At 39.7% G+C, this 25,038-nt stretch overlaps 1 protein-coding gene across 3 annotated transcripts in view; it reads right to left on the reverse strand.

The window, feature by feature from the left end:
* tgfbr3 (transforming growth factor, beta receptor III) overlaps positions 1 to 25,038 on the reverse strand; it is an 87,266-nt gene that overhangs the window by 36,102 nt on the left and 26,126 nt on the right. For all 3 annotated transcript variants that reach the window (XM_046048902.1, XM_046048900.1, XM_046048901.1), the window contains exons 3-4: positions 12,727 to 12,914; positions 723 to 860 (exon numbers count right to left, since the gene is read on the reverse strand). In XM_046048902.1, the coding sequence (XP_045904858.1) occupies positions 723 to 860; positions 12,727 to 12,914 (326 nt within the window). The remainder of the gene's footprint in view (positions 1 to 722; positions 861 to 12,726; positions 12,915 to 25,038) is intronic.

A 25,038-nucleotide genomic window follows, 5' to 3' on the forward strand; every position in this document is an offset into this window, starting at 1 on the left:
TAGCAGATGATTCAGGATTTGAGCAAATATCAGAAGGTGAGAGATCAACTCCTTCCTCAGCAGAGCTTTGGTGGTTTAGTGTTTGCTACCACACATTCCCTCTTGTTAGGGTTTTTGTGGTATATGGATACGCCCTGTCAGATTTGAACAGCTGCCAAGCTATCAACAGGACTGTTTAGAGGAGGGGGGAGGCAGTGGGGATACAGCCCTGTGGTTATAGAGTGACTAAAGCTGAGAAAGCACATTTCATCTTTTTAGATAAATACATTTTACACCAAGATTTGAGAGGGGAATACTGGTATGAGTTAATTTAAATCACTTGATCTAAATCAAAGAGTATTCATATTAATCAAGCATGTCCTCATCTAAAACTGCTTCAACAATTATCTTACAGTCACACAAAAGAAAATGTTAAGAATCATTCTGCATAGTTCTGAGGAGAGTGCACAGCTGTAGCTAAATAAGTATGCACAGATGAAACATTATGTATGTGTAACAGAGATTAATGCCTCACCACACTGACTGTGCATGCATGCCATCAAGATCAAAACATTATTATGGGAAACCCATTGTGGTGTGTGAAAATCTGCAAATTTATTTCATTTATATGTGTTTCTCAGAGAAGCGGACTACTGAAATGGGAATACAGTGTAGCATGTGAGGAAATGAATACGCGGTTGAAGGAAGTAGGATTTAAAGGCTTTTAGTGATGCTAGACTCACATGAAAGGTACGTTTAATGCCCCGGGCCAGGTTCTCTGTCTTGATCTTCCAGATCAGTGGTTGGGGGGAATTGAGCACGAAGACCAGTGGCTTCTGGTGGCGCAGCAAAGACTGGATAGGCTTCAGATGCAGCTCAACCTGGTAAGGGAAAAAAAAAAAAAAACAGATTGGAGTCACAAGGAACAACTCACAGTTTTAAAAAAATCTGTATACTAAGGAAGAGAAACAGGCATGAAAATTCACCACAAGATCAGTCACACAGCTACACTGTGCAACTGTCAAAGCTTTGATCTTCTCATGTTCACTGAAATATAACAATATATCAATCAGGCAATACAGTTACTATCCTGGTGTAATTGCAGGGTTATTATGTTGTAGATTGTTCTTCTTTATCAGGCTTTGTGGTTGTTTATGTACTCACTTTGCTGATAAACTCAAAGACAGCATGCTGTGTTCTCCCTAAAAGGCACTTGCTTAGCTCTGATATGTAGCCTCAGCGGGATCTGAACTTTCACACAGTGGAGTCTTTGTTAACAGAGGAAAAAAATAGTAAGTAGCGGGTCTCTGTTACCATCTCTACAGCATGCCACTACGCATTTGGTTCTCAGACTGCCATTAAAATAGGTTTTCACAGTCTGGTAGTGAGACGGGGAAAACAAACTTGACGTGTTGGCACTTAAATTGTTGTTTTCTTGTTTCCAGTTGTTAGACCTGTCAGGGCCATTTGGACCACATCAAGTCAGGTGGTTCATGGCCTGAGCATGGACTGAACTCACACCCATCTCAAGAAAGGATCTGGCTTTCCATCGCCCTCTTTACAGATAAGATGGAACTTTTAAATATCTCCACAACCAAAGCTTACTCAGGAGTTGTTAAAAATTCTCAATTGTTCTTTCCAGCTTTGACGAGAACTGATACTCTAGAGGGTATTTTAGTCTGTCAGAAACTGTCCTTTAAAAGTCCTCCCCTCTATATTCCCAGACTAATCATATTAGCCCCATCCTGTATGCCAGCAATAAAAGCCTGTATATCACTAATTCAACCCATAATAACTTGCACAGCTTGCACTAATATTTGCCCTTCGCTTTTAATGGAACAAAGCATGATGGTGATTATGAGGAGTGTTTGAATGAATTAGAACTATGAAACTCTGTAGAGAACATTCATACCAATTTGTTTACATGTGGTTATGGAGTGTAACATCTTATCAAGTTGAAGATCTACATCGTTAAAGGAAACCATTACAATTTTTCTGGTACAACGCATTTCTGCTACACTCTTTATTTCTCTCACTACAAATTAAAAAGCAGTAATCAACAAAAAATACTGCACCCTTTAAGATATATTTAAGGACAAAATAAACCATTTATGTAATAGTCTGTTATGGATTCTGACCCAGACTAAATACTAACTGAACAGAGTAAAACATTTTCTTTCATCCATCAATATTTTCCATTTTTCTCTTATATAATATTTTCACACTTCATATGTGGAGAGAGGGGCTGAAATTTGAGTGCTAACAGTGCAATTTTTAAATCTGCTGTGTCAGAAATAACAATATCTTAACAACCAGTAACAGGTAAACATTTTTTGCTGTTCAAAAAGACTGGTGAGTCTTTCACTAGATTAACAATCCAGGTGGTCACTGAGCTAGCTCCCTCAGTAGTTGGACTTGAGGTGAAGTGATTACCTAAATTACTACCAGCTGGTAGACAGTATTCTGAAGATTACTAAGTATTGTCAAGTGTAATAAATATTTAATATTTTAGAAAATGTGAGCTAAATTGGTAAATGTTGCCATATTGAAAAAAGTTCACTTAAAGTTTAAGAACAATAGAATTGTATCTAATTACTTTTACATGGAAACAAGACCTTTATTTAAAAGAAGATCAAGATCTTTAATCCACCTATCCTGCCATCAGCGTGAGATTGCCAGACAATGGGCAGAAACCAATGGAGTCACTGACAGGACCAAGAAATACTTACAGTGTGTAATTCCCTATAAAACCACCTATTTTTGAGAGATATAATGTTCTAATATAATTAGTATAATTTTAGTGTAATGTTAATTACTGAGCTTTAGAGGTGCTGGTATATGGATTTGTCACGTTTGGGCGGAGACGGGCAAGCTCTTTCCCCCTGTGTTTGGTCTTCATGCTAAGCTAAGGTAATTGGTTGCTTGCTCTAGCTTCATATAAATCATCTAACTCTCAAAGCAAAAAAGGGTACTTCCCAAAACATTGGAAAAGTTCAACGTTGTGTGCTCAGAAAAACAGGGGGAACATATGCTTATCAACACTTGCATGACAACTGCGCAAAGTACATCTGTTCAAAGTTCCAGAACACTGCAGCTACAGCTACAAACCCATTGTATCTTGTTGTTGAGTTAACTTTACTTGCGTAGACAATAATCAACGGAAAAATTGCAATTACTTAGTAGGCAAGATATGAAAAATATTGCTACATCTCCCTCTGTTACATCTATACAATTGATGCTTCACCAAGCCAACTGCATGCCAGACTCCAGTCTCCCTTAGAAGAGATCTATTCTATCTAATAAAGTTTGATATTCATCTTCTGGCTTATACTCTGCGTTCAAAGGCTTGTCGCTGTGATGCTGCATGAAGCCATTTAACAAGAGACACCAACAGCATAGACAGAGTGAACATTAAGCATCAAAGCCTAATTATCAGTCCTCCACAGATGTAAGCCCTGGAGAACAACACAAATGAGTGTTTAGTGATGTGGTCCATGAAAGTGCTGCAAAAATCATTAAAAAGGTCCCTCTGCGAGCAGAAAATGGTAGAAATTACTGAACAGTTATCTACGAGGCAAACTGGATGGTGATCCAAACAAACAGATCAGAGACTCACTGCTCTCTCTCCTTTTAAAATTATTTTTTTTTACATATTTGCTTCTCCCTTAGTCCAGACTCTGGAAAAAACGTGTGCATCGCTCCTCTGAGAATAACAACAACCAAGATATAATCATACCTGGCTTGACTTTGAGGCGCTGGCTTTGAGAGATGGAAGCGGGAGACAGGAGAAGAGGGAGAGTGAGGGAGAGAGTTGTAAAAGATGAGGAAATTAAACCCAGACAGAAACGTTTCCAGAAGACATGAGTCACCTGAAAGCATAAACATAAACAGAGCACTACGGAGAGTAAGTGCCAAGAGGCACTGACGTTGAAAAAGGGAAAACTGCGGTTATTATCTGCTGTTATTCAAGGTTTAGCAAGTAAACAGTGATACTACCAAGCTTTATCTGTTCTGACCAGAGCTGGGTTTCACAACATAAGCGATGATCAGGATTCAACAGCAGCTGGTGTGCATCTCTGCCCACGGAGGTTGGGTAAGACTGGTGCACATAGCAATAGACCTTGTCACACAGCCAGGGTGTGGAGAGAAGAGGTGCAGAAACACCAGGCATCAAAGTGCCTCTAATGGTGTTCACAAGGATCAGGTGGCGCTGAGTTCTCTCTGGTGCTGCTACTGTCCCCATGCTTAGAGTGTCTGCCGGGTCCGGGAGGCCACGCCTGATTGATTATCAGGAGGCTGGCACAGGGATTTGGGGGTCCAGTGTCCATTACAGTTATGGGATGCATTTGCCAGCAGTCATGGATGGAGACCTATCGTGTTACTGAAATTACACTTCACACAGGGGACGACAGCTGTAGCAGGAAAAACAAGGCACATCACAGCGCATACCACTAGTGGTGGTAGCATGTGTAAACAATGGAAATGTTAAAAAAACAACAATACAGCTTCAACTTTAAGCTCTAGATCAGCTTCAACAACAAACACAGTGCCAACTGGAATGAAAACCCAAATAATGAATCATACACAAGCCTTTATTGTATAACAAAGCCACATGGTTGGAACCTAATGATGCCTGTGACAGTAATTGTAAATGTCAATTTGTTTTTGTCCTGTCTTGAGCATATGTTTGCAATTTCAAGACCTTTCAAGCAAAAATCACACTTTCAAAGTTTCAAGGGTGCTTCATAAACACTGTGCGTCAACATTGTCATGTGATATTTTCATAGACAAACATTGACACCCTGCAGTCAGAGCTCAGTATCAATGCAGCTGTGTCCTTGCAGTTTCCTTTATTGACAGAGGTAATTAAGTGACTGATGATCACTGTTGATTCAGAGAAAACCCAAAACCTCCTTTAATCAGCCAAAAAGTAAGACTAATCTAGGAACACACTCTCCCTCCCAGGAAATAATAATCAACAACAACGACAAAATGAATGGCATGAAACCGAGAGATACTTAACAGGGTCTGAATAACAATGACTGGCTTGCATGTTTATATAGGAATCAAATGGGTTAAAATAGACTGATTTCCAAGATTGTAGCAGGCAATGGAACCTGGAACATTGCAAAAGTTGAAAACAAAGAGGGCTGGCTAAGAACTGAAAAGTCATGGCTCCAAGAGGAGAAAGGCACACTGCCTGGGACCAATCATACTGCGTTATCTGATGTGCGTGTGTATACGTGCGTGTGTCTTGTCTGTCTGGATCTTGGTTCTTTCTGGATCACTGAGGGTGTACAGAGGGAAGGGGTGCCGGGGCAAAAGAGCTAAGTGATGGAGAGGAGCCGGACCAAAAAGCCTGTTGACCGCTCTTATCAGTGCCACCCACATATTTGAGTGCGATGGGGATGCTACCTGGAGCCTTTCCCCTGAACTGTGATGATAATCTGTCTGTACTCAGCTCAACGCCAAAGTGCAAGAAAACAGCCTGAAAAGACGCCAAAGTGAGACGGGATAACAATCTTTGAGTGATATGGCAGAATGGCAGGACATGCTGAAGAAAATAACACGGCATCGAGGCAGGGGGGCGGGGTCAGGAGGAAAGAGAGAGATTTTACTCTTAAGAAGATAAGAAAAAAGTCAAACTGAAATAAAAACAAAAATGCTAAAAAGTCAGCATGTACTGTATGTATTAAGAGCTTCACTGTGATAACGTGGTGTAAAAACAACAAGAGGAACAAATTTGTACTCTATGTAGACAAAATACTATGCCTACATTTGTGTGGAATACATTAAGGCTTCAAAAAAGGCTAAAGAAGCTTTAAATTTAACTGTGAACCTAGTAAAAAGTTCAGATAAGAATGTAAGACTTGAGACTGAGAAGTGCCATGGGAAAACTGTCCTGTTTGTGATTTGAGAGCTTCCTACGTTACTCTGTGACTTTACTTCGGATGTTACTTCTTGTCATGAAAGCAATTGGTAGCGCAAATGCCAATGCGGCCCGCTAAGAGTGCAAGAGATGACTAGTAACTAGCCTAGCATGCTAGCTTCCACTTTCCGAGTGCAATACAAACTTAACATCACGATGGATCCTCCCAATGCTGAATGTTGTAAAAGAACAGACTTCTTAAATAACGAGTCCCAGTAAGCAAAACACGTCATTCATTTGATCTCAGTCACAGACAGCTTATGCGCTTTTATTTTGTAGGCAGCAACATGACGAAAACAACACTGTGCAGGATGAGAAAAGTGTGGCAGAAGTTAGCGAGCGATGGACTTCACATGAAAGTATATTATATTATGAAAAGCTTGTTTTGATTCTTTTGATCAATGGGCCCTTACAGAGTAAAGTAATAATAATCAACTTCAAAGGTAACTCTTTTTTTTCATCTCTACACTTTGGGGCTTGTTGTTTCCAATAAATTAACTGAACGACTGAATTGTGGAGAATCAAACTAATCTAACGATGTGCAGCATGTCCATACTGACATATTGATCACAGGTTTAAACATTAATATTTGTATTAACGATCTAAGCAGCTTATAAGCAGCTAAAACGGGCAACCCGGCGGGATTTAAGAGGTTTTAAATATCCAAAGAACTTCTATAAAAACCAGACAGAATGTGTTCCCACACCAGGCCAGTAAACGTGGTAGGCTATTTGGGACTCGTCTAATAATTGAAGTTTTACGGTAAAAGCACTGATGGCTTTGAGTGTGCAGTTCTCGTCCTGTGTGTGAGCTCACCTCATATCACTGTCACTGTGCTCTTGCCAGCTGTTTGTGTCTGTTGAGCTTCTCCAGTTAGTCACTCAAACAGTCAAAGATATCTGCGAATTCCAGCTGATAAAACAATCATCTGCTCTGCCTCACCCTGATTCAGAGCCATTGGCTGTGTTTGATGTTTGCCTTCTGATTAAAGAAAGATGGCCGATGCGAGATACTTTTGTTTACTTTTTATCGTCCGACTGTGTGACTAGACAGGACTCTTTTTTAATTTGCTTATTATTGCTGTACAATTTGCAGCAACTGGGGAACTAAGTGTCTGCCATAGTGCCAACCTTTACATCAAGGCATGGGTGGTGGTGGCTTGTTAGCAAAGTGCAAAAGGCCACTTTAGCATGTGACAGAAAAAACACATGGAAAAATGTTCAAAATTGATACCTACACCATTGAACCAGAAGAGGGGGAACAGAAAAGAACACTTCAGGGTGAGGTCATTATTTTGGTAGAGCTTAAGTGGCAAAACACCAACACCTTCAGGTCAATTCTCAACCAACGAAAATATATTTTGCCACAAAATCCCAAGCAGTTTAAAGCTCGGATGAAATTTGAGCAGCATGTCTAGGCTACAGCATAGCTCACTCTGATCTCTCTGTAACTCTCATTTGTTTTCTTGCTCTAAAAGATCATTTTTATACAATCTAATAGAATATTGAGAAAATGTGACGATTATTCTACCATTGTTTGAGGAAATCACTGCCCACGGACACACACTGCTGTGATCTAGTCTTTAGTCACTAGTCACTAGTCCTGTCCAGGATACTGCCTCTCATCCTGAGTTGTCTTTCCTTTAAAGGCCCACACGGGAATAAGTGTGTAAGGCTTCTGTTACTTTGATCAGGACCACTGGAGCTGAAGACATCATCACTCTTTATTTCAGACAAATGTGAATAACACTTAAGAAATAAAAATTATTATCCAGGCGAGCCAGTGTCAGCACTGGTCATTTTACGGAAAAAAGTCTATGAAACAAACAGCCCACTGTCTACAAGAAATGTTGAGTAAAAATCCAGAGTATGATAAAATAGTCCAATAGTTTTTTAAATATTTCAGTCTGAACCAAAGAGGTGGACCAACTGCACATCCAACGGACCAACAGACAGACTGACATCCCAACACGGCCTTCCCTAAAAAGCATTTTAGTAAAAACTGAGCTGCACGTAGTCTTCGCAAGGTTTATCATACCCTCTCAGACAAAGGTATAATTTTTCCTGACGTTTGGTGCTCTGTCATGAAACCTGCCTGTAGAGTCTTCTTCAAAACTTGCACCTAAACATGCATCAGCTTTAAATCTAAATGAAGAGCAATAGAAGCTAATATTTGGCAGAAAACATGCGAGCTGAGATTTTAGTCATTTGATTTCTGTAAGGGAACGCCTGCAAAAGTAGGCTGAACCCATTTCTAAATTAATTATTTTATGCTGATATATAAATGAGGCAATAAATATATAAATTAATGTAAATTAATTTTATTTCTGTTATAACAGCATTATAAATAGGAGCAGTTAGCAGTTACTTTAGCAACAAGTAAAGCTATCTGTCCATAGAAAGGAACTGCAGCAGAGCAGGATTCAGGAACACTCAAGCACGGACTGCTATACTTTCACCTCAGCAGATCTGAACACATGGCTTGTACATCATGAGAATACTATCCAAAATATTATTGTGGATATTTCTAGCTTTAGGCGACATGAATGAACGATTACCATATTTTCTCCTTCTGGTGTGTTATTCTGGTGGTGGTGATTGCAAGCCCAGTAAATGTGAGCATATCCCAGTCAAAGCACTACGCTCAGTCACTACTGAGGTGTTCTGTTGCACTTAATAACTCAGCTTTGGTGTGGTGATTGGCCAGGAGCCAAGAGTGTGTATTTTGAGTCAGGTCCAGCTGTGGAACAGTTCATATCCCTTATTTAATACCCACACTGAATGGGTTCACTGGTACAGGCAGGAAACAATTCATTGCTCTCACGTCTTTACTGAAAATATGGACAAACTGCGAGCTGCGACTTTCACACATGCGTGTGCAAGAGATGTGAAGCGGGCTTCACACATCGCAGCTGCAGGATGTGTGTGTGCCTCTGTGTGTATAAAACTGAAACTGACAATGTGATCCCCTCCGTCCACAATAGTCAACACACACACACACACATAATGTGCAATAGCAGATTTACTTCCCTACCTGGCAAGGCTTGGCTTTCCGGACACTTAGTAAGGAGTCACTGGGGCACATCATGTTCTCCAGCAGCCCCTCATCCCAGACAGCTAGTCCAGCACAGCTAAAGATCAACCACTGGCAACCCTTGTACTGCAGGCCATCGTACAAAACATCCAAATGCAGTCTGTTCTGTGGCCTGGACACCACTTCCTCCCCCATCAGGAGGGTTGAGGAGAAAATTTACATAATTACAGACTGACCAGCCACCTCTCTGCTTACTTTGAAAATAAGCAAATGCACATGCCAAAGCAAACATGGGAAGACTCATTACAGAGAGTGAAATCAACTTGCACACTTTGAAATTTGACAACTAAAATGGATGATAACTCAGAAATTAAAGGAAAAGTTCAACATACTGGAAAATAACCTTTCCGCTTTGCTTTGATTTAGATAAGAAGATCCAGACCACTCTTGTGTCTTTATAGTAAATATAAAGCTCCTCCTCGTAAAACCACAACATGCAGTTTTTACACGTTTTATGTATGGAGGTGCTGGTATTGTAGATGCTGTTAACTTTGGACAGAGCTAAGGTTGCTGTTTGCCCCTGTTGTAAAGGAGTGAGTAAATCATTTTTCCCCCACTGGATTATCTCCTCTTCCTGTCACAAAAGATCAGGGGCAGATTTTGTCAATGAGACCGTATTATGACGCACTGTGTGCCCTTGTTGAAGGCTAAGCACTTAGGAAGATGCTGCTTGTGTCCAATCTGTGCCCACGACCCAGGTGGAAATACAATCAAGGACCAGTGTAGGAGTGGGCAGAGTGTCCAATTGTCCTTAGGGGATCTTATCTTATCACAAGCAGAAACCTTCGCTCACAGAATGCGCTTCGGCAGGGCCACCTCATTTCAACCAGAGCCGGGGTGACCTTCTGCAGCCAAGGCCGTAGGCAGGGGAACAGACAGCTGGATTTCTGCCTCCTCCACAAAAGTCCTCACTTGACCATGGAGGTGATGGGTTACCAACAGCTGGATAAATTGATGTGAAGAGATGCATTTCACAGCCCTTCAAACTAAAGGTTTTACAGGGCTATCCATAGCAGTTATGCTGTGACTGGTCATTTACAGAGCAAATGATGCTATACATCTGTTAAAAAGAAAGCAAATAATGTAAATGGCCAGAGTCCAAATTTGTTTAATTTCACTTATGCACTCTCTAGAGAGTGAAGATTTTAAAAATATTAACTTTCTACAGTATAAACGCATGCAAGTTTTACTACCAGATCTTCTCAGTTGACTGACTGTGTCTGATCATAATCCACCTTGACCCAAGCAAATCTGTCACTAGATGAACCACAACAAAAACCTTTTCACCTACCCACTCCAGTAGTCTGCAAGTAGTACAGTGCACTCAGAGGAGGATACAGTATGTTTTGAAAGAAGTAGTGACAGGAACACTACGTGAAATCCTTGCATTACTAAGCTTATTTTGATGTGGCAGAATTGCTTAAATTTATGGGGAATTTATACAAACTTTTATTTAGATAATTGACCCTTCGCTAAGCCCCGCCCCATTAGTTACTGTTGCTAAGTCCGACAAACTGTCGGCACTGCCACTATCTATTACTGCACTCCCCGGAGAAATATTGTCAAATTTGTTGGAAAAAGCAATCTCAGAAAGAAGCAGACATTTTTGCAGTTGCATTATACATTTGAAGGTTGTATTCAGGCTGTCAAACTGACTCAAACGGACGTGAAAAAAATGAAAGATAGAAGCTTAAACCTACCGATCACACAGTACAAGTGAACCACCGCATCCCCCGACGATTGAGACAAAAGACAACGATATGAACGATCAACACTGTTCCCGTAAAGCTGGGAAGGCCTCTATTCATTATTACATTCATTAAAAAGCAGAACAGTAGGACTTCTTTAAATTACATTCAGTAGGAAGTTAGCTAGCGTTAGCAAATTTCAACCTCTCTGGGTAGCAACTGTAACTATTACAAGTGCCCCAGGAACAGTGTTTGACCATATCTTATACTCTAGAGTCAATGGAGCGCATCCATGAAAGTGTCGGACCTCAGTTAGAGCGAGACCTATGTTGCGCTGTGATTGGCCAGCTGTGTATTCGGGGCGTGGCTTAGAGAAGGGTCAATTGCCTTGAATAGTATATTATACATAGGAAGACACCAGCTTTTGAAGCTACTTTGCAATAAGACAACTGTAAACCCACTAGCCAATCAAAAACGAGACGTTTACTGCTGTTAGCGCCACTGAAGACCACATAATTGAGAATAGTTCATGGTCACTTTGCACTGCACCTATAGGTTTCTTTTGGTTTCTTCCTTTTAGAGCTAGAGGCATACGTCTATGTTACAGGATGACCTTGTATGTGAAACAAATCCATCAATCAATTCTCAACTGTGTCAACTGTGACATGCATGTGTTCATCATGCAGGCAGGGTATGCATGCAAAAACCAAAACAACACTAGAATTAAATAAATGTTAATTGGTTAACTTTTCAGCTGGATTGCACTGCCTGTCTGTTTGACAATGAAAGTAAAAATACCTAGTTTCAAGCAGAAACAAATGGGTTAAATATTGTATCATGTTGGGCCTCATTTGCATTGCATCCCTTGCAATTTGTCTTCTGCGCATGCATCTATTGCGGCATCATTGCTGTAACCACTGCTCAGCGGTACATAATGTCAAAGACTGTAATTTCAGAAGTCTGACAAATCTCAAATGTAAAAGAAGCCCTGTAACTGCTTCAACTTTTTAACACTACATTGTGTGCAGTAAACATGACACATCGCAACAAAAGACAAATCCCTCTCGTTGTCAATGATCACAGAAATCTATAATTTAAGTGGTGGTAGAGTGGTAAAGCTTCGAAACAAGCACAGCCACTGAAACCAGAGGGTAATTTCTGTATTTACCTGCTGATGCAGCATACTCACACACTCACTGTGTGTTCTGTATGTTTGGCCCTGGCAACGTTCAAGCCTACATCAGCAGCAAAATTGCAATGGCAAGCCTATACATGCTGCTTTTCACACTGCTGTGACTGAGGGGGATGGGAACCTGGGACAGTTTAAAATCCAGACGCAGCCTTTCCAAAGGCCATGGGCCCATGATTCATCTTCAAACTTTGGCTAACTTTGAGAAGTCCTGCCATGAGACATGCTGTATAACACCTGAAGACAGGGAGTGGTTTCAAAACCGACCTTAACTACAGGAACGCTATCAGGAGAAGTGTTGACAGTTTGAATGAGTGCACAAAGAGATCTGCTCCCATTAAATAAGTGGTTGGAAAATACCCATGTACAGCCATTTAAATGACTAACCAATCACTGTCTTTTAGATGAACTCCCAACAGAGTCAGCCATAAGCGCACCAAATACAGTTCACCAACTAGCCTTAGTCAACAAGCTTCCAGTGCTGAATATTTTGTGATTCTAGTGTGACTGGGCCTCTACTGTCTAGTTTGGGCCAAAAAGTTTCCCCTAAGCAAAAGGGAAAAGGATTGGCAGCCGTTATCAGAGACTGGTTAAAATAAAGGAAACGAGGGCAGTGGAAATATCGAGTGCAGAAGATCTTGCACTCTTTACGAGGCTGAACGATAAAATCACCAGAAGATGAGATGACGTGAAAGGCATCATCTGTCACTAGACTTGAGATTCCATAAATTACTATACCGATGGTGAATATGGATTTAGAGAATTGTTTAATGCTGTACTATGTACTAGTTTGTCTAATCTTGACTGTTTTTATTGAAGATTTAATTATGTTACTAAGGATGACTCACTTCTGCCGGTGTGTTGTCTGGACCCTCTGGAGCATGTCCTCTCAGGTTGATGATGTGGATCTCCTGAGGGAGGCTGGTGGTGCCCCTGCTTGCACAGCCTGACAGGGCTGTGAAGCTCTTCAACATGGCCTGCACCGGGTGTCCCATCCCCACCGGCAGCAGCTCACAAGGGCTGCGAAACAACGGCCCTGCAAGTGAAGAAAAAAGGACTGTATGAATGATCATCTCTAGGCCGAGTAACGTGTGATATAATCAATATTCCAATTACAAATCCATTGAGGCAATTCCAACCATTTTTCCCCCCTCTGAATGATCAAATTTGACCTTCTCTAATCATGTAGGAGGAGAACCAGACTTTACACTTTAAGTGCACTCTGTCCGGTAAAGCCTGGACAAATTGAGGTAAAAAAAAAACGTCAGCATGGTCTCCAGTAATGATCCAGTTCATACTTTCAAACTCTCTACATGCTGTACTGTACAAGGCAGCTCAATGAATAATTAAAGGTGCTGAAGCAGGCGTATTTGTTTGGTATCACGAAACTCATCTCTGTTGCAAAGCGTTCTAAAAAGGTCACATGTCAGAAATAAGGTTTTTATAATAAACAGCTTTAATACCTCGTCTTCTCTTTCATTTCCACTTATATACCACTTCAGTGAAAAACATGTGCTCTGGCTAGGACTGGAGATATAAGAGATTTTCTGGTTTTGCCCGTGGGAAGAACGTACATATAACAATCTGTACATTCTGGGTTAAAAGCCATGTGAAATCTCGTTTCTCTTTCGTCTCCTCTCTCCCTGTGTGTTTGTCACTCGCGGACTCGACTCGCAATGCTTATCGGAATGCAGAGATTTGACTGGCTGAGCAGCATCACATGAGACGACTGGAACACATGCAATTGGTTCAGTACAGTAAATGCTAGAAAAGCTGCGCAGGATCAAAATAGAAACACTCCGTCGCAAGGTAGTAAAGCACAATAATAAATCGGCTGTAAGTCGGGGTCAGGAGAGGACGCCGACTGGGGCCAATTAGTAACCTCTGCTATAAAGAATGCTTCATTTGTTGCAACAAACTTCAGAACTACAAAGTCCTTGTGTCTTTCTGACATAAGTCTAAGGAGTGAAATAACCAGTTTATTTTGATGAATTATAAATAGCAGGGGTGCACAACATATCAATGGAATTTCGTCCGATAATTGACTGGTAAGTCAAAGTCTATACTGCAGAAATAATAATGTTATAGGTAGATGGCCTACATTTATTTTAATGAATCGAGCCTGTTAGCACTTTAACTGGGAACTCCACTGATTTTACATGCCAAAGTCCGTTTACAAGTCTTGGGCACATATGTGAAAAAGTTGTATAAAGCTTGTGGCTCCAGAGGAAGCTGCGCAAATTCTGATAAATGCCCTCAAGTGATGTCATTTCAGTCTGTGTATGCTGGGGCCGAAGACTACCAGTTTGAAAGTGAAAACAATTTGTGGGTGTGAAGTTAGAAACCCCTGAAAAAAAGATGGTATCACTGGTTCTGCGGAATCAATTTACATTTTATCTTTTTTGAAACGGTCTGACAATGTTATAGAAATGCAGTGGTACATCACTGCAGTGCTCTTTTGTCAATAAGAAAAACAACAAATTTTATTTACAATGGGGGGAAAAAACAGGCTGAACTAAAATGTTTTTATCTGCTTTCATGTTGGTGCATTACTAGGACAAACAGATAGGGATGGACACTAATTACTTCTCTTTCACACTCTAGATGCTCTGAAATCAGTCACAGCAGCCACTACTCCAAAAAAAAAAAAAAAACAGTGACTGAGCCCAGTCAATCAAGCAAAGCAGCACCAGGCAGGGTGTGAAGGCTTTCTCTAGTGCACAGTCTGCTCTAATGAACACATCTGTGAATGTCTGGACTACATGACAGATCCACTTATGATACATCTGTATAACCCACTTAAACACATTCAAGGTGTAACTTGCACATACACAAGAATACACCCATCTCACATGAAGACAGGGTGGTACACAGCACTGAGGTTGGAGTGAGGAAACAAACAGCTCTTTTCCATTAGAGAGTCGTGTATACTACGAGCACGTCTGTGGCCAAGTTTTTTCTCGAGGTCAGACCTTGTGTTTTACCCCACAGCCTTGTGCCAGCCGAAGCTAGTTCACATTTCAAACACATCACACTAAACACGCAAAGGTTGCCAACAGCAATCAGATGGGACATTTGGAAATCATTAAAGTGAAAGACAGTTAGATAACAATGTTAAACTGACTCCAAAAACACCATCCCTCCACAGTGGGGTACAGCTAGGGGGGAAACTTTTTTCTTTTGGCTCAGAACACATAGCTATTGTTTTCTCTTTCCGTGCTTTCCAATAAGTCAATGTTAGATCATCATAAATCCAGAGATCATGTATGGCATAGCTCGCCTCTCCTTGTTGCACACAGAGGTTTTATTGTTACCATATTTGTCTCTTGAGACAAAGTCAAAGCCCTTGACAAATGTCACAACCTGGATTTTGTGCTGACTCTTGTTGCTTGTGAATTAACTCCAAGCCCAGAGAGCTTATCTTTCAAACTACTATTGGGAACATACATATACTTATAAAATGGCAAAGTCTTACAATAGTGATAAAAGGACAATGCTTAATGGCAAAAACCTGTGGTGCATCAATATTTCAACCCCCGCCGAACCCCCCCTCCCTCCCTTTTCCTCCCAAAGGACCACAGCATATTCCCTCTCTAACCATGTCATCAAGCCTCACTCCCACAAACACGTCTGAGGGCACTCCAACTCACTTTTTCCCCTCACACATGGAGAATAACAAACAACTGCCAGACAAAGAAATACGCAGTTCTTTCTGGGAGACTGCCAAAACATTACAATACATGTTGGGCAATGATCAGATTTTTTAAATTGCTTAAACATACAACAGAAAGGGGAGGCATGTGGGAGAAAAGGGTACCACACAGATAGAAAAGTAGGACTTTAAAGTTTCATGGTATTGTTTGAGCATAAGAAAGGTAACATCAGTCAATCTGTCTGTTCAATACTTCTGTACAAAAAGTTTTTTTTATTTTTATATCGAAATTTTATTTTATTTTATTTAATAGCTATTGTGTAATCTAACTTAGTGCTAATACAGATCATGAAACTGATGTGCTACACAGACAAGGTATAGCTACTGCTAAAAGGGCTGTTACGGTAAATTGAAATTAGCTAAGCCTACTGCAGGGGATGGCAAACACCGCAACAACCACAATGTTCACACTTTACACTTTGTTAAATTAATAAATTAGCGCTTCCAAAAATTCCACAAGCGTAACAAGCTCTGTAACGGTTCAAGGACAGATCATCACGGCCTGTACGTAACCCCACTTAAAACTAAAGCTGTAAGTGTTGCCACGTTTTGTGTTGTTTTACTGTTAATTTTGAAGGTTAGCTAACTTGGCATTAGCATATTGCACGTCTAATGTGGCTAGCAGGCTCAGCGATGTTGGACTAATGTTGAGATACTAAGGGACAGTCAAGAGAAACTGTGTGAATGTTAAGCCTCATTTGAAGCTCACTAAATAACAAGCATAGTGTGTCTGATGCCTGCAGCTGTTTTTCATGTTTTCTGTGGAAATTTAGTTCTAACGTTACTACAGCGCAGGTGTTAGCTTTGTTAAAGTTTAATGGAAGCCCATTCTGCTCCGCACCGGTGTGTGTGCGTTGCGTTTTGGTGACCTCTCTGACGTTTCATCTGCACCACTGGGCAACATGTTATACATGACATGACTAACACTTAAGCCAGTGATTTCTTTTTTATTAGAAATCCACAATGCATAGTCATGGCCCCAGAGGATAAATCCTAATGTTTTGGTTGAGCCACGTTCCTCTAGCACCACCATCAGGCCAACATTTCCACTTGTAAAAAGGAAACATAAAAAGACTGCCAATTTACTGAGCACATTCATATTTTGAACACTTCACGAACTGGAGAGGGAAATTGCTCAGGGTAAAATGTCAAAAGTCTGATCTGAGGAGCATGACGACCACTGAGCATGTTGTTGCTAACAAAAGGGGAACTATTAAAAAAATAAAAAAACTTTATTATAGCAGCTTTAATTACTGGCAATTCAGTAAGAATGGACATAAGTATTTTGTTCAATCCATCCATCACTTTAAGATTGTAGGATGTACTGAACACTGCAGCCTGTGCGGAAAACTTGAGGGTATTTAGACTGTTATTTGCGTGTTTTGTCAAATAATCGTTTAGAATTACAAGAAATTAATTAATGCTTTCAAATTAACCATTTATTTTATTAGGTTGTTCGATCGATAGAAGAATCACACAAATCACTCAATTCAAATATTTATTTGGATATACAGTAGTTTCACTACGATCATCTGTCTAGAAGTCTATAAAATGACCTACAAACATTTAGACTGATACACAACACCAGACAAAGGCGTTTATCACTCATTCAGTTGTTCTATCTAGCTGAAACCGAGTTCTAACCCTATCACATATGCAATTACCATCAGCCTACAACCTCCAGACAGAAAAGTCTTGGAGGGAAAATGCCAGCAACTGTTAGCCCTGCCACAGCTTTGTGTCTCCTCACCTTGTCTGTCTGCCTGCCTTTCTCCCCAGCTTCTGTCTCCCTATCTCTCAAGCCATCTTTCTGTTTGCTCGGTCATCGATGGAGTAAACAGAATATCCTGTCCAGCTGCTACTAGTGCCTTTTAGTTGGCCAGGCCAAACGCCCACAGAAGAGGAATGAGAGAAGCTGTTGTTGAATCTTCATAAAAAAAAAACGTCCTGTCTGGACCCACCAGACACTCTGCAGACTATACCAAAAATACCATAACCCAACAGATACAGCAAAATCTGCTGTAACTAATCTTTAAAATCAAATGTCTTTAGAGAAATGACACTAGCGGTCTGTTGTGTCCATCTAGACCAGTGTTGGAGCTAACGCTCTACAAGGTAACGTGTGACATTGCTAAGATTTTGCTGTAGTTTTGCAATTTATGTAAAAAATTAAATTAAATTCCCAGACTCATTTGCACTATTTCTGTTTCTTTCCCTCCAACTTAAAGGGTAGCTGGATACTAGTGGAAGGTGTCCAGTCCTACTGTCAGTGCGCATGTGTAGCTCAGTTAGTGAGATGCAGAGAGGACAGCCTTTAAGTCGTGAAAATAAGTAACTACGCATTGATCTAGTTCACCGGTCGCATGTTGAAATACGATGTACTGTAAGCCTGTGTATTATTGTTTTCAGAGATGCAGCTGCAAAATGTGCAAGAAATTGCAAAGGGGTTTTCATTTTTGATAAAGCAAAGGTAATATAACAAGTTACTTTTTTCAGTATGTAAGGCTGTAAAAGTGGTTACTTTTTAATTGCATCTTAAAATGTAACAAGTTACTTTTAAAAGTAATGTTACCCAACACTGATCTAGGCCCTTTTGAAGCTTGCAGCTTACCAAAGTGTTTTGGTACCTCAGTGCCAAATTACTGTGGTAGATTTACTGTACAACTGTGTTGTGGTAAGCTACAAAATAATATCTCCAAACCTCCGCAAATTCAAACAAAATGATCTATTAACAGGTGCAGCATAGGCTAATTGCAGTGCTTAAGTGGAGAGATGCTTCATTCCCCCAGCATCTGGCAAAATATGATCTGTGATATCTAAGATACTTTATGTTGCATAAAGATGAATAACACTATAATCCTACATCCTCATTATACTGTACATCAATCTCAATCTAGTCATCCAAGGCACACTGACCCGGCCAAACTACAGTACAGTAAAGGACAGAAGAGCTCTACATACACGTTTCTTAGCTTTGAATATTGACGATTGATTGTGTTAACATTCATGGAAGTGGACCCTGGTTCTCATAGGACTCTGTGTCAGGCTTAATCAGCAACAGACGAGACTTTAGGACCAAAAGATAACATGGACAAGACAGCCAGATCCTGATCCAGCCCAACAGACTCAACATCAACATCTCATCATCTTCCCAATCCCACCACCCCTGCCCAGCTGTGAGGTCAAGTCACATTCACGATTCATACAACTTAAACGATTATTTTGGTTAAGTAAGATTTTTACACCCGTATAAAAGGTTTAAAATAGGATTTCAAAATTTGAAAGTAGGAGCTGAATGTTTGTAAATATCTGTTTGTATTGTAATATTTGTTACTCAAAAGTCTCAAAAAATAATGTTTTTTGATTCAACACTCCTGTTACAGATTAAAATCTGCCCTTTCAGCTTTGCATGCTGGGATCTGTGTTTTAACAGGGGAAAGATCTCAAACTCTGAAAGAAAAACAAAAGAGTTCAAAACAATCTGAACCAGACAGGGTCCCACCCACTGACCCTCCAGCAGCTTGTTGTGCTCTGTGGTTCACACACACATACACCGTACATTAGGAGATGTTACTGTGTTGTAACAGGGCTCATCGGGCCTTTTTGACAGCTGGCACATCTAAGGCATATACACAAAGCATCAGAAATCGATCAGGCTTTATTTAGACAATAACATCCATTAAAAGATGCTTGTTATTGGCCACTATCCAGTCCCCGGCAGATCAGCTCGGGAAAGGACTACATGGCCACAATCAAACTAAAAAGTGCCTTAAACCTTGCTCTTGTAAAGGCAAAGTGAGGGCTGTCTTCAGTGAAGTCGGCGGACTTTCGAAGTGACAGGTATCAGAACTGGCAACTATGACTAACGGCACAGCTATAAAAACCACATGTAACAGTTTTCAGAAGATTCTGTGGTTTTAGCTGTGAAAGTGAGAAGTTAGACGGAGTTATACAGCTGGAAAAAAAGTCTTATTTAAGACTTATTTAGATCACAAACCTTCATTACCACTTTCACAGGAAGTTACATGACTTGAGCGGGAGTTTGCTCAAGCCAGTTTAGTTTGATACTCTTCAACTTACTGGTTACCATGACCAAAGTATATATAGCTAAACATAATGGTATTAAAATAGAAAATTGACGCTCGACAACATCAGTACCTGGTAAAACATTTTAAAAAGTATTCATACTGCATACACCTTGTAATACCATTGTAACCCTATAATAATTTCACATGATATCAGCCTTATTGTGCCAAATAGATCAAATACTAGTGTTACAAATAGTAGCAACAGCCTGGCAAAATTTTCTGAAGAAAATGACATGTGCCTGCTGCTGAACATCTGAGGTTAAAACATTTGAAAAAGATGAAATGCTGATAAGAGCTGAAGTGGGAGTGGCAGTCAAAATGCATTTACTGTAGTGAACTGCTGAAAGAAGTTGCAGTTTAGGTGGAAGCACTGAATAAAGTTGGAGTATCAATTGAAGTCAAGGTGCTGAAAAGAGTTGAAGACTTAGCTAAAGTTCAAACACTGAAAGGAGTTGAAATTATCAACGTGTAAGTGAGAAAGTGAGCTTGAAGAGTAATCACTGTAATCAGATGAACTAGTGAATTAGGTTAAACAATAAGATTTGAAAGCAGTGGAATTGTGATTTAAAGAGTAGCATGAACGCAGTTGAAATGTCGGTTGAAAAGTAAGAAGAGTAAGGTTAAATCAGTTGAAATGTTAGTTAACATGTAAGTGGGGAAGATGGTTAAAATTCCAGTTCAAGTGGGAGCATTAGAGACCATTTAAATTCAAATTTACTTTGCAATATCCCTGCACAGTTCATGGCCATAGTTCCCCACAGTGTGACTCAACACTCGTGATTGACATGGACCTTAATCTACCTCTTTTTCTCCTAAGCACTCTCAGTTAAATGTTTATTTTTCCAGTTATGCCTTTTCGGGGGATTAGCACTAGATATAAACAGACTGATTCTAACCGCAACACTGGATAGGGCATAACAAGAAAATGTGCAAGAGGAATTTTTTTCTGTAAAAAGATATTAATGATAACCTTTTGTTATTTTACACTGCCTTAAAAAACATTTAGACTCGACTGTGGTCTTTCAGGTAAAGGACAGGAAGTGAACATAGTAAATCCAAATTAAGAGGCCAGAGACTGTATAGATATCAATTTTAATTTAGTATACAGTGTGAGGTTCAGGACGTGATGTCACTAGACACTTTTCATATTCTTTGACAGGCCCCTTTTGGACTATAACCTCGTCTATGATTTACGTACTAATGTCTCTTCAGAGATGTATTCCCGACAAGTGTGGTAATAATGAAGGTGATTAAAAGTCTTAGTTTCTTTTTCACACCTTTCACCAGACCACAAGCTATTTTCAAGTTCAACCACATCATATTTTACAGAAAGAAACCATTCACTTTGTCGACATCATGCAGACTACTGGTTGTCTTGCAGGTCTTGAAAATTATCTGTCTGACCCAGTTATTTTCAAGTAACAAAACTAACTAAATACTAAAAAGCAATAGCAAAAACAATAGTGAAATTTGATTAAACAAAAATTACACAAATTTTGGGTAGTCTGAGTAGGACTTCTGGAGCAAGAACAGAAACAAGGCTGTAATAATTTGTAATGCAGTAATTTCTAATGTGTTAGTACTTTCACATTATGAAACTTCACCCTCACGTAGGCTGATGTCATATTGTCACATATTTTGTTTTAGTGATGCTGTATCTGGGATTACTCCACCAACATAATGGATGAAACAGAATTATTTTCTCTGAGAAGATGACCAAAAAAAACATGAAAACCTGAAGAATGTATGTACTGTTATCAGTATCAGGCACTAAAAATACTGACACAATTATGGTTGCAACTGTTTCATCTATAAAATGTCCAAAACCTAAAAATACTCGGTTAACTATCACATAAGACAAAAACAAGCATAAAATCCTCACAAAAAAGGAGAATGTTTTGTATTTTTTCTAAAAACTGAAATAATAATCATCAAAATAGTTGTTGATTATCTTTCTTTTTAAATCATAAATCAATTTAGGTTTAGTTTAAACATACTTTACTCAGGACGTAAAACTGAGAAGTGGACCATGAAGTAGGACCCTCCCTGCTAGGTGCATAAATCAATACCGTCTCCTGCTATCTTACTACAGATAAAGGCCTCAGTGCTGAAAGAATGCACTTTGTTGCCTTCCGTACCGTGGCACTGAGCCAAGATTTGGGTACAGGAAGTGATGTCAGTCTGTGCCAGTTAGGGACAAATCTGATATTCCCACAAAGCCATTTCCGAAAATAAACAAACAGAACCTTCCCCCTGTATGTGTACACACAACCTCACATGTCTAGTTCCCAGTATCCCTCAGAAAGCAGGCTAATTGTGTTTCTCCAGATGCATAAGAAAGTTAAAGCAGTGAAGATTACCTTACACATGTCAACACATGCTTCATAAAACAATGCCATAATCCCCTACATGAAAAAAACAATGGAGCCGTGGAAGACAATAATAAAACTTAATGTATTTTGAATAAGCTTGTCCAGTAATGCAAAAGATACAATAAGGCCAAGTTATCAACAATAAATACAAAGTAGCACAAAGGGACCTCTTTGTTTCAATATATCTCCTCCTTACCTAAAATATTCCAGTTCCCATATGAACTACAGATTAAATGAATCCCCTGGTCTCCTTTTTTATACTGCAGGGTATGCTTCCCATGCACCATGAACCATGCAAACCAGTTTAGGGAACGTAATATTCTGCCCACTTTTGTTTTCCTTAGGGGCTTTGGACTAAAGATTCACTAGCTCGGCAGTGTTGACATTAGCCCAGCCCACTCACCCCTGAATCTTGAGCCACTACTACAGGAAGTGAGTAAAGCCCTTCATAAGGGTAGTGTAAGTTCACTTCATTGGCCTGCCTATGAAAAGGATTTATCTCTGGACTGTAAAATTGGGGGCATAAGAGGAGAAAGCTGAAATAGGATGAAGGGAGGAGGGCTGGGGTGAGCCTGAACTCCATTAGGGAAGTTGTAAACTCCCCCATCAAAGTGTGATATCCTGTAAACCTGTCTGAAACTCAGTATCACCCGAACTCTCTTTATTGGTAGATTCGTCTACCATAATCTTGTCAGCTGGCACATAATTGAAAAAACTGGTAAAAGATAGGATTTCCAACGGATTATAGTTTATCTATGCAGGAGATGTGGCACAAATGCAAGTATATAGATGCAGGCAAAGCTTTTTCAGTTGTTAAGTATGGTAACAGGTGTTCAGACAATAGAAATGTATGTGGATGTAAAAACCTCAGTGAAAGTGCTGAGTACAATACACCAGTAAATATGCATCTTTCTCATTTGCAAGGGAGTAGGTTTGGCAGGGGGCGAAATAAAGGGAAAAAGTGAATGTTCTCTCCAAATTACAGAGAAATCTCTTATCATACTTTCCACTTTGATGATAGCATAACAAAAACATGACTACAGCCATGCTAGCAGTTCTGTGAGGATGTACATAGCTAAAAGCTAATGTCACCATGCTAACATGCTTACAATGATACAGATATTTAGCAGGTAATATTTATTATATTACCACACCTTATTTTAGCCTGCATACAAACATTTGCTAATTAGCAATAATCACTAAGTACAGCTTAGGTTGATGGGAATGTTATTAGTTTAGCAGGTAATTGATTGTTAACCAAAGTAATTGACATTTTTGAATATTTGAAAAGTTAAAGGGTCAAAGCTATTACAATTTATCCTGAGGGGGGCATGAATATACCAGATTTCATGGCAATCCATCCAAAAGTTGAGTTAAAACCACACATTTCATGGTGGTGCTTAAGGAAACGTCAGGTTTTCATTACATTGTCATCCCTAGAGATGGCTACAAATTATAAATGCTACATAAATTGCTACGTTATTTAACGGGCTAAATGTAGTTTTTTTTAAATGAAAGGAATCACTTCAGGTAAACTAACATTACAAGCATGCAAAGCATGTGAAACATGTTGTGATTTTGTGCTTTAGGTGGCCCAAGATAACATTAGATCGTTGGCTAACTCTGAGCAGACTTTGCGTACATTATCCGGTGCAAAATATTGCAGTTGTGTGGCTTTCCACATTACTTCACCAGCTAACGTGACCCATATTACTATCCTCAAACAGAAACTAACCACCAGAGGCAATTTGGGGTTCAGTATCTTGCCCAAGGATACTTCGACATACAGCCTGGAGGAGCCGGTGATTGAACTATCGCCCTTCCAATTAACGGGCAACCCGCTCAACCTGCTGAGCCACAGTACAAAGCAAACGTGGAGCTTTTACTAGTCTTTAGTGATGCAAGGCAGGACAGACAGCAGACTGCTAACATAATATTAATACAGATCTACTGCTGTTTGCTTTGTAACATTTAATTTAGAGTTATTGTTGTTTTACCAATACTCAGGTACATTTACATTTATTCATTTAGCTGACGCTTTTTATCCAAAGCAACTTACAATTGCTGTACATGTCAGAGGTTGCGCGCCTCTGGAGTGTCTTGCTCAGGGACACAATGGTGGATGTCTCATAGTGGGAATCGAAGCCAGGTTTCCCACACCAAAGGAAAGCATCTTATCTATGCACCATCACCACCCCTTTCCGCTAGTTCATTAGGTACATTAGTTCAACCTCAAGCTGATAAAAGTATTACTGTAACATTGCAGTGGGAGTTTACCAGAGTTTCCAGGACTTTGTGTGAAGCTGATGAGCGTTTCATTAATAGTGAACTGACACTTTATGATGATGATTATGAACATTTACTATCGTATCTTTGATTGGTGATGAAGTTTATATTTTCAGGAGATTATTAACTAAAGTGATGGGGGGTTTTTTTGTATTTCCCCCCTCTCTAAAAAAACATGCTGATGAGTAGTGTCTGCATTTTTCCTATCTCTCAAGAATAAGACTTAGAAGCGTAAGCCAGAGCATAAACATAACATAAACATTTTGATGAAACTCAGAACTTATCTTATCTGTATTTAGGAATCTGAACAGGAGGAGGACACTGTTTCGAGAGATTTCAGTGAGAACTGAAAGTATAAAATTGTGTGTTTGTGGGGAAAGGGGAGTATACTTTAAATTTTCTGCTTTGTTTCATTACCCCTGTTTTTCAACAGGTAATGGTAGTAGGTTTATTTATAAAGGACTTATCTAAAACTATATTACAACACTGATAAGGATACAGCAGTTCATATATTATGTGCAATAAAAGGTAGGTAACACACTTTCCGTTACTGACAGTGAGCCTGGTTATTATTCATCAGCCCTGACAGATAAAGTGGGCACCTGTTGGTAAACCATCACCATTAGTTGAAAAAAAAAAAAAAGACTAATTACAAGCAGCATACGAAGCCACAGGCAAGCACAGTAAATGGAAGTAGGTACA

The sequence above is a fragment of the Micropterus dolomieu genome, linkage group LG05, assembly GCF_021292245.1.
Source record: "Micropterus dolomieu isolate WLL.071019.BEF.003 ecotype Adirondacks linkage group LG05, ASM2129224v1, whole genome shotgun sequence".
In the NCBI taxonomy this organism is placed as follows: domain Eukaryota; kingdom Metazoa; phylum Chordata; class Actinopteri; order Centrarchiformes; family Centrarchidae; genus Micropterus; species Micropterus dolomieu.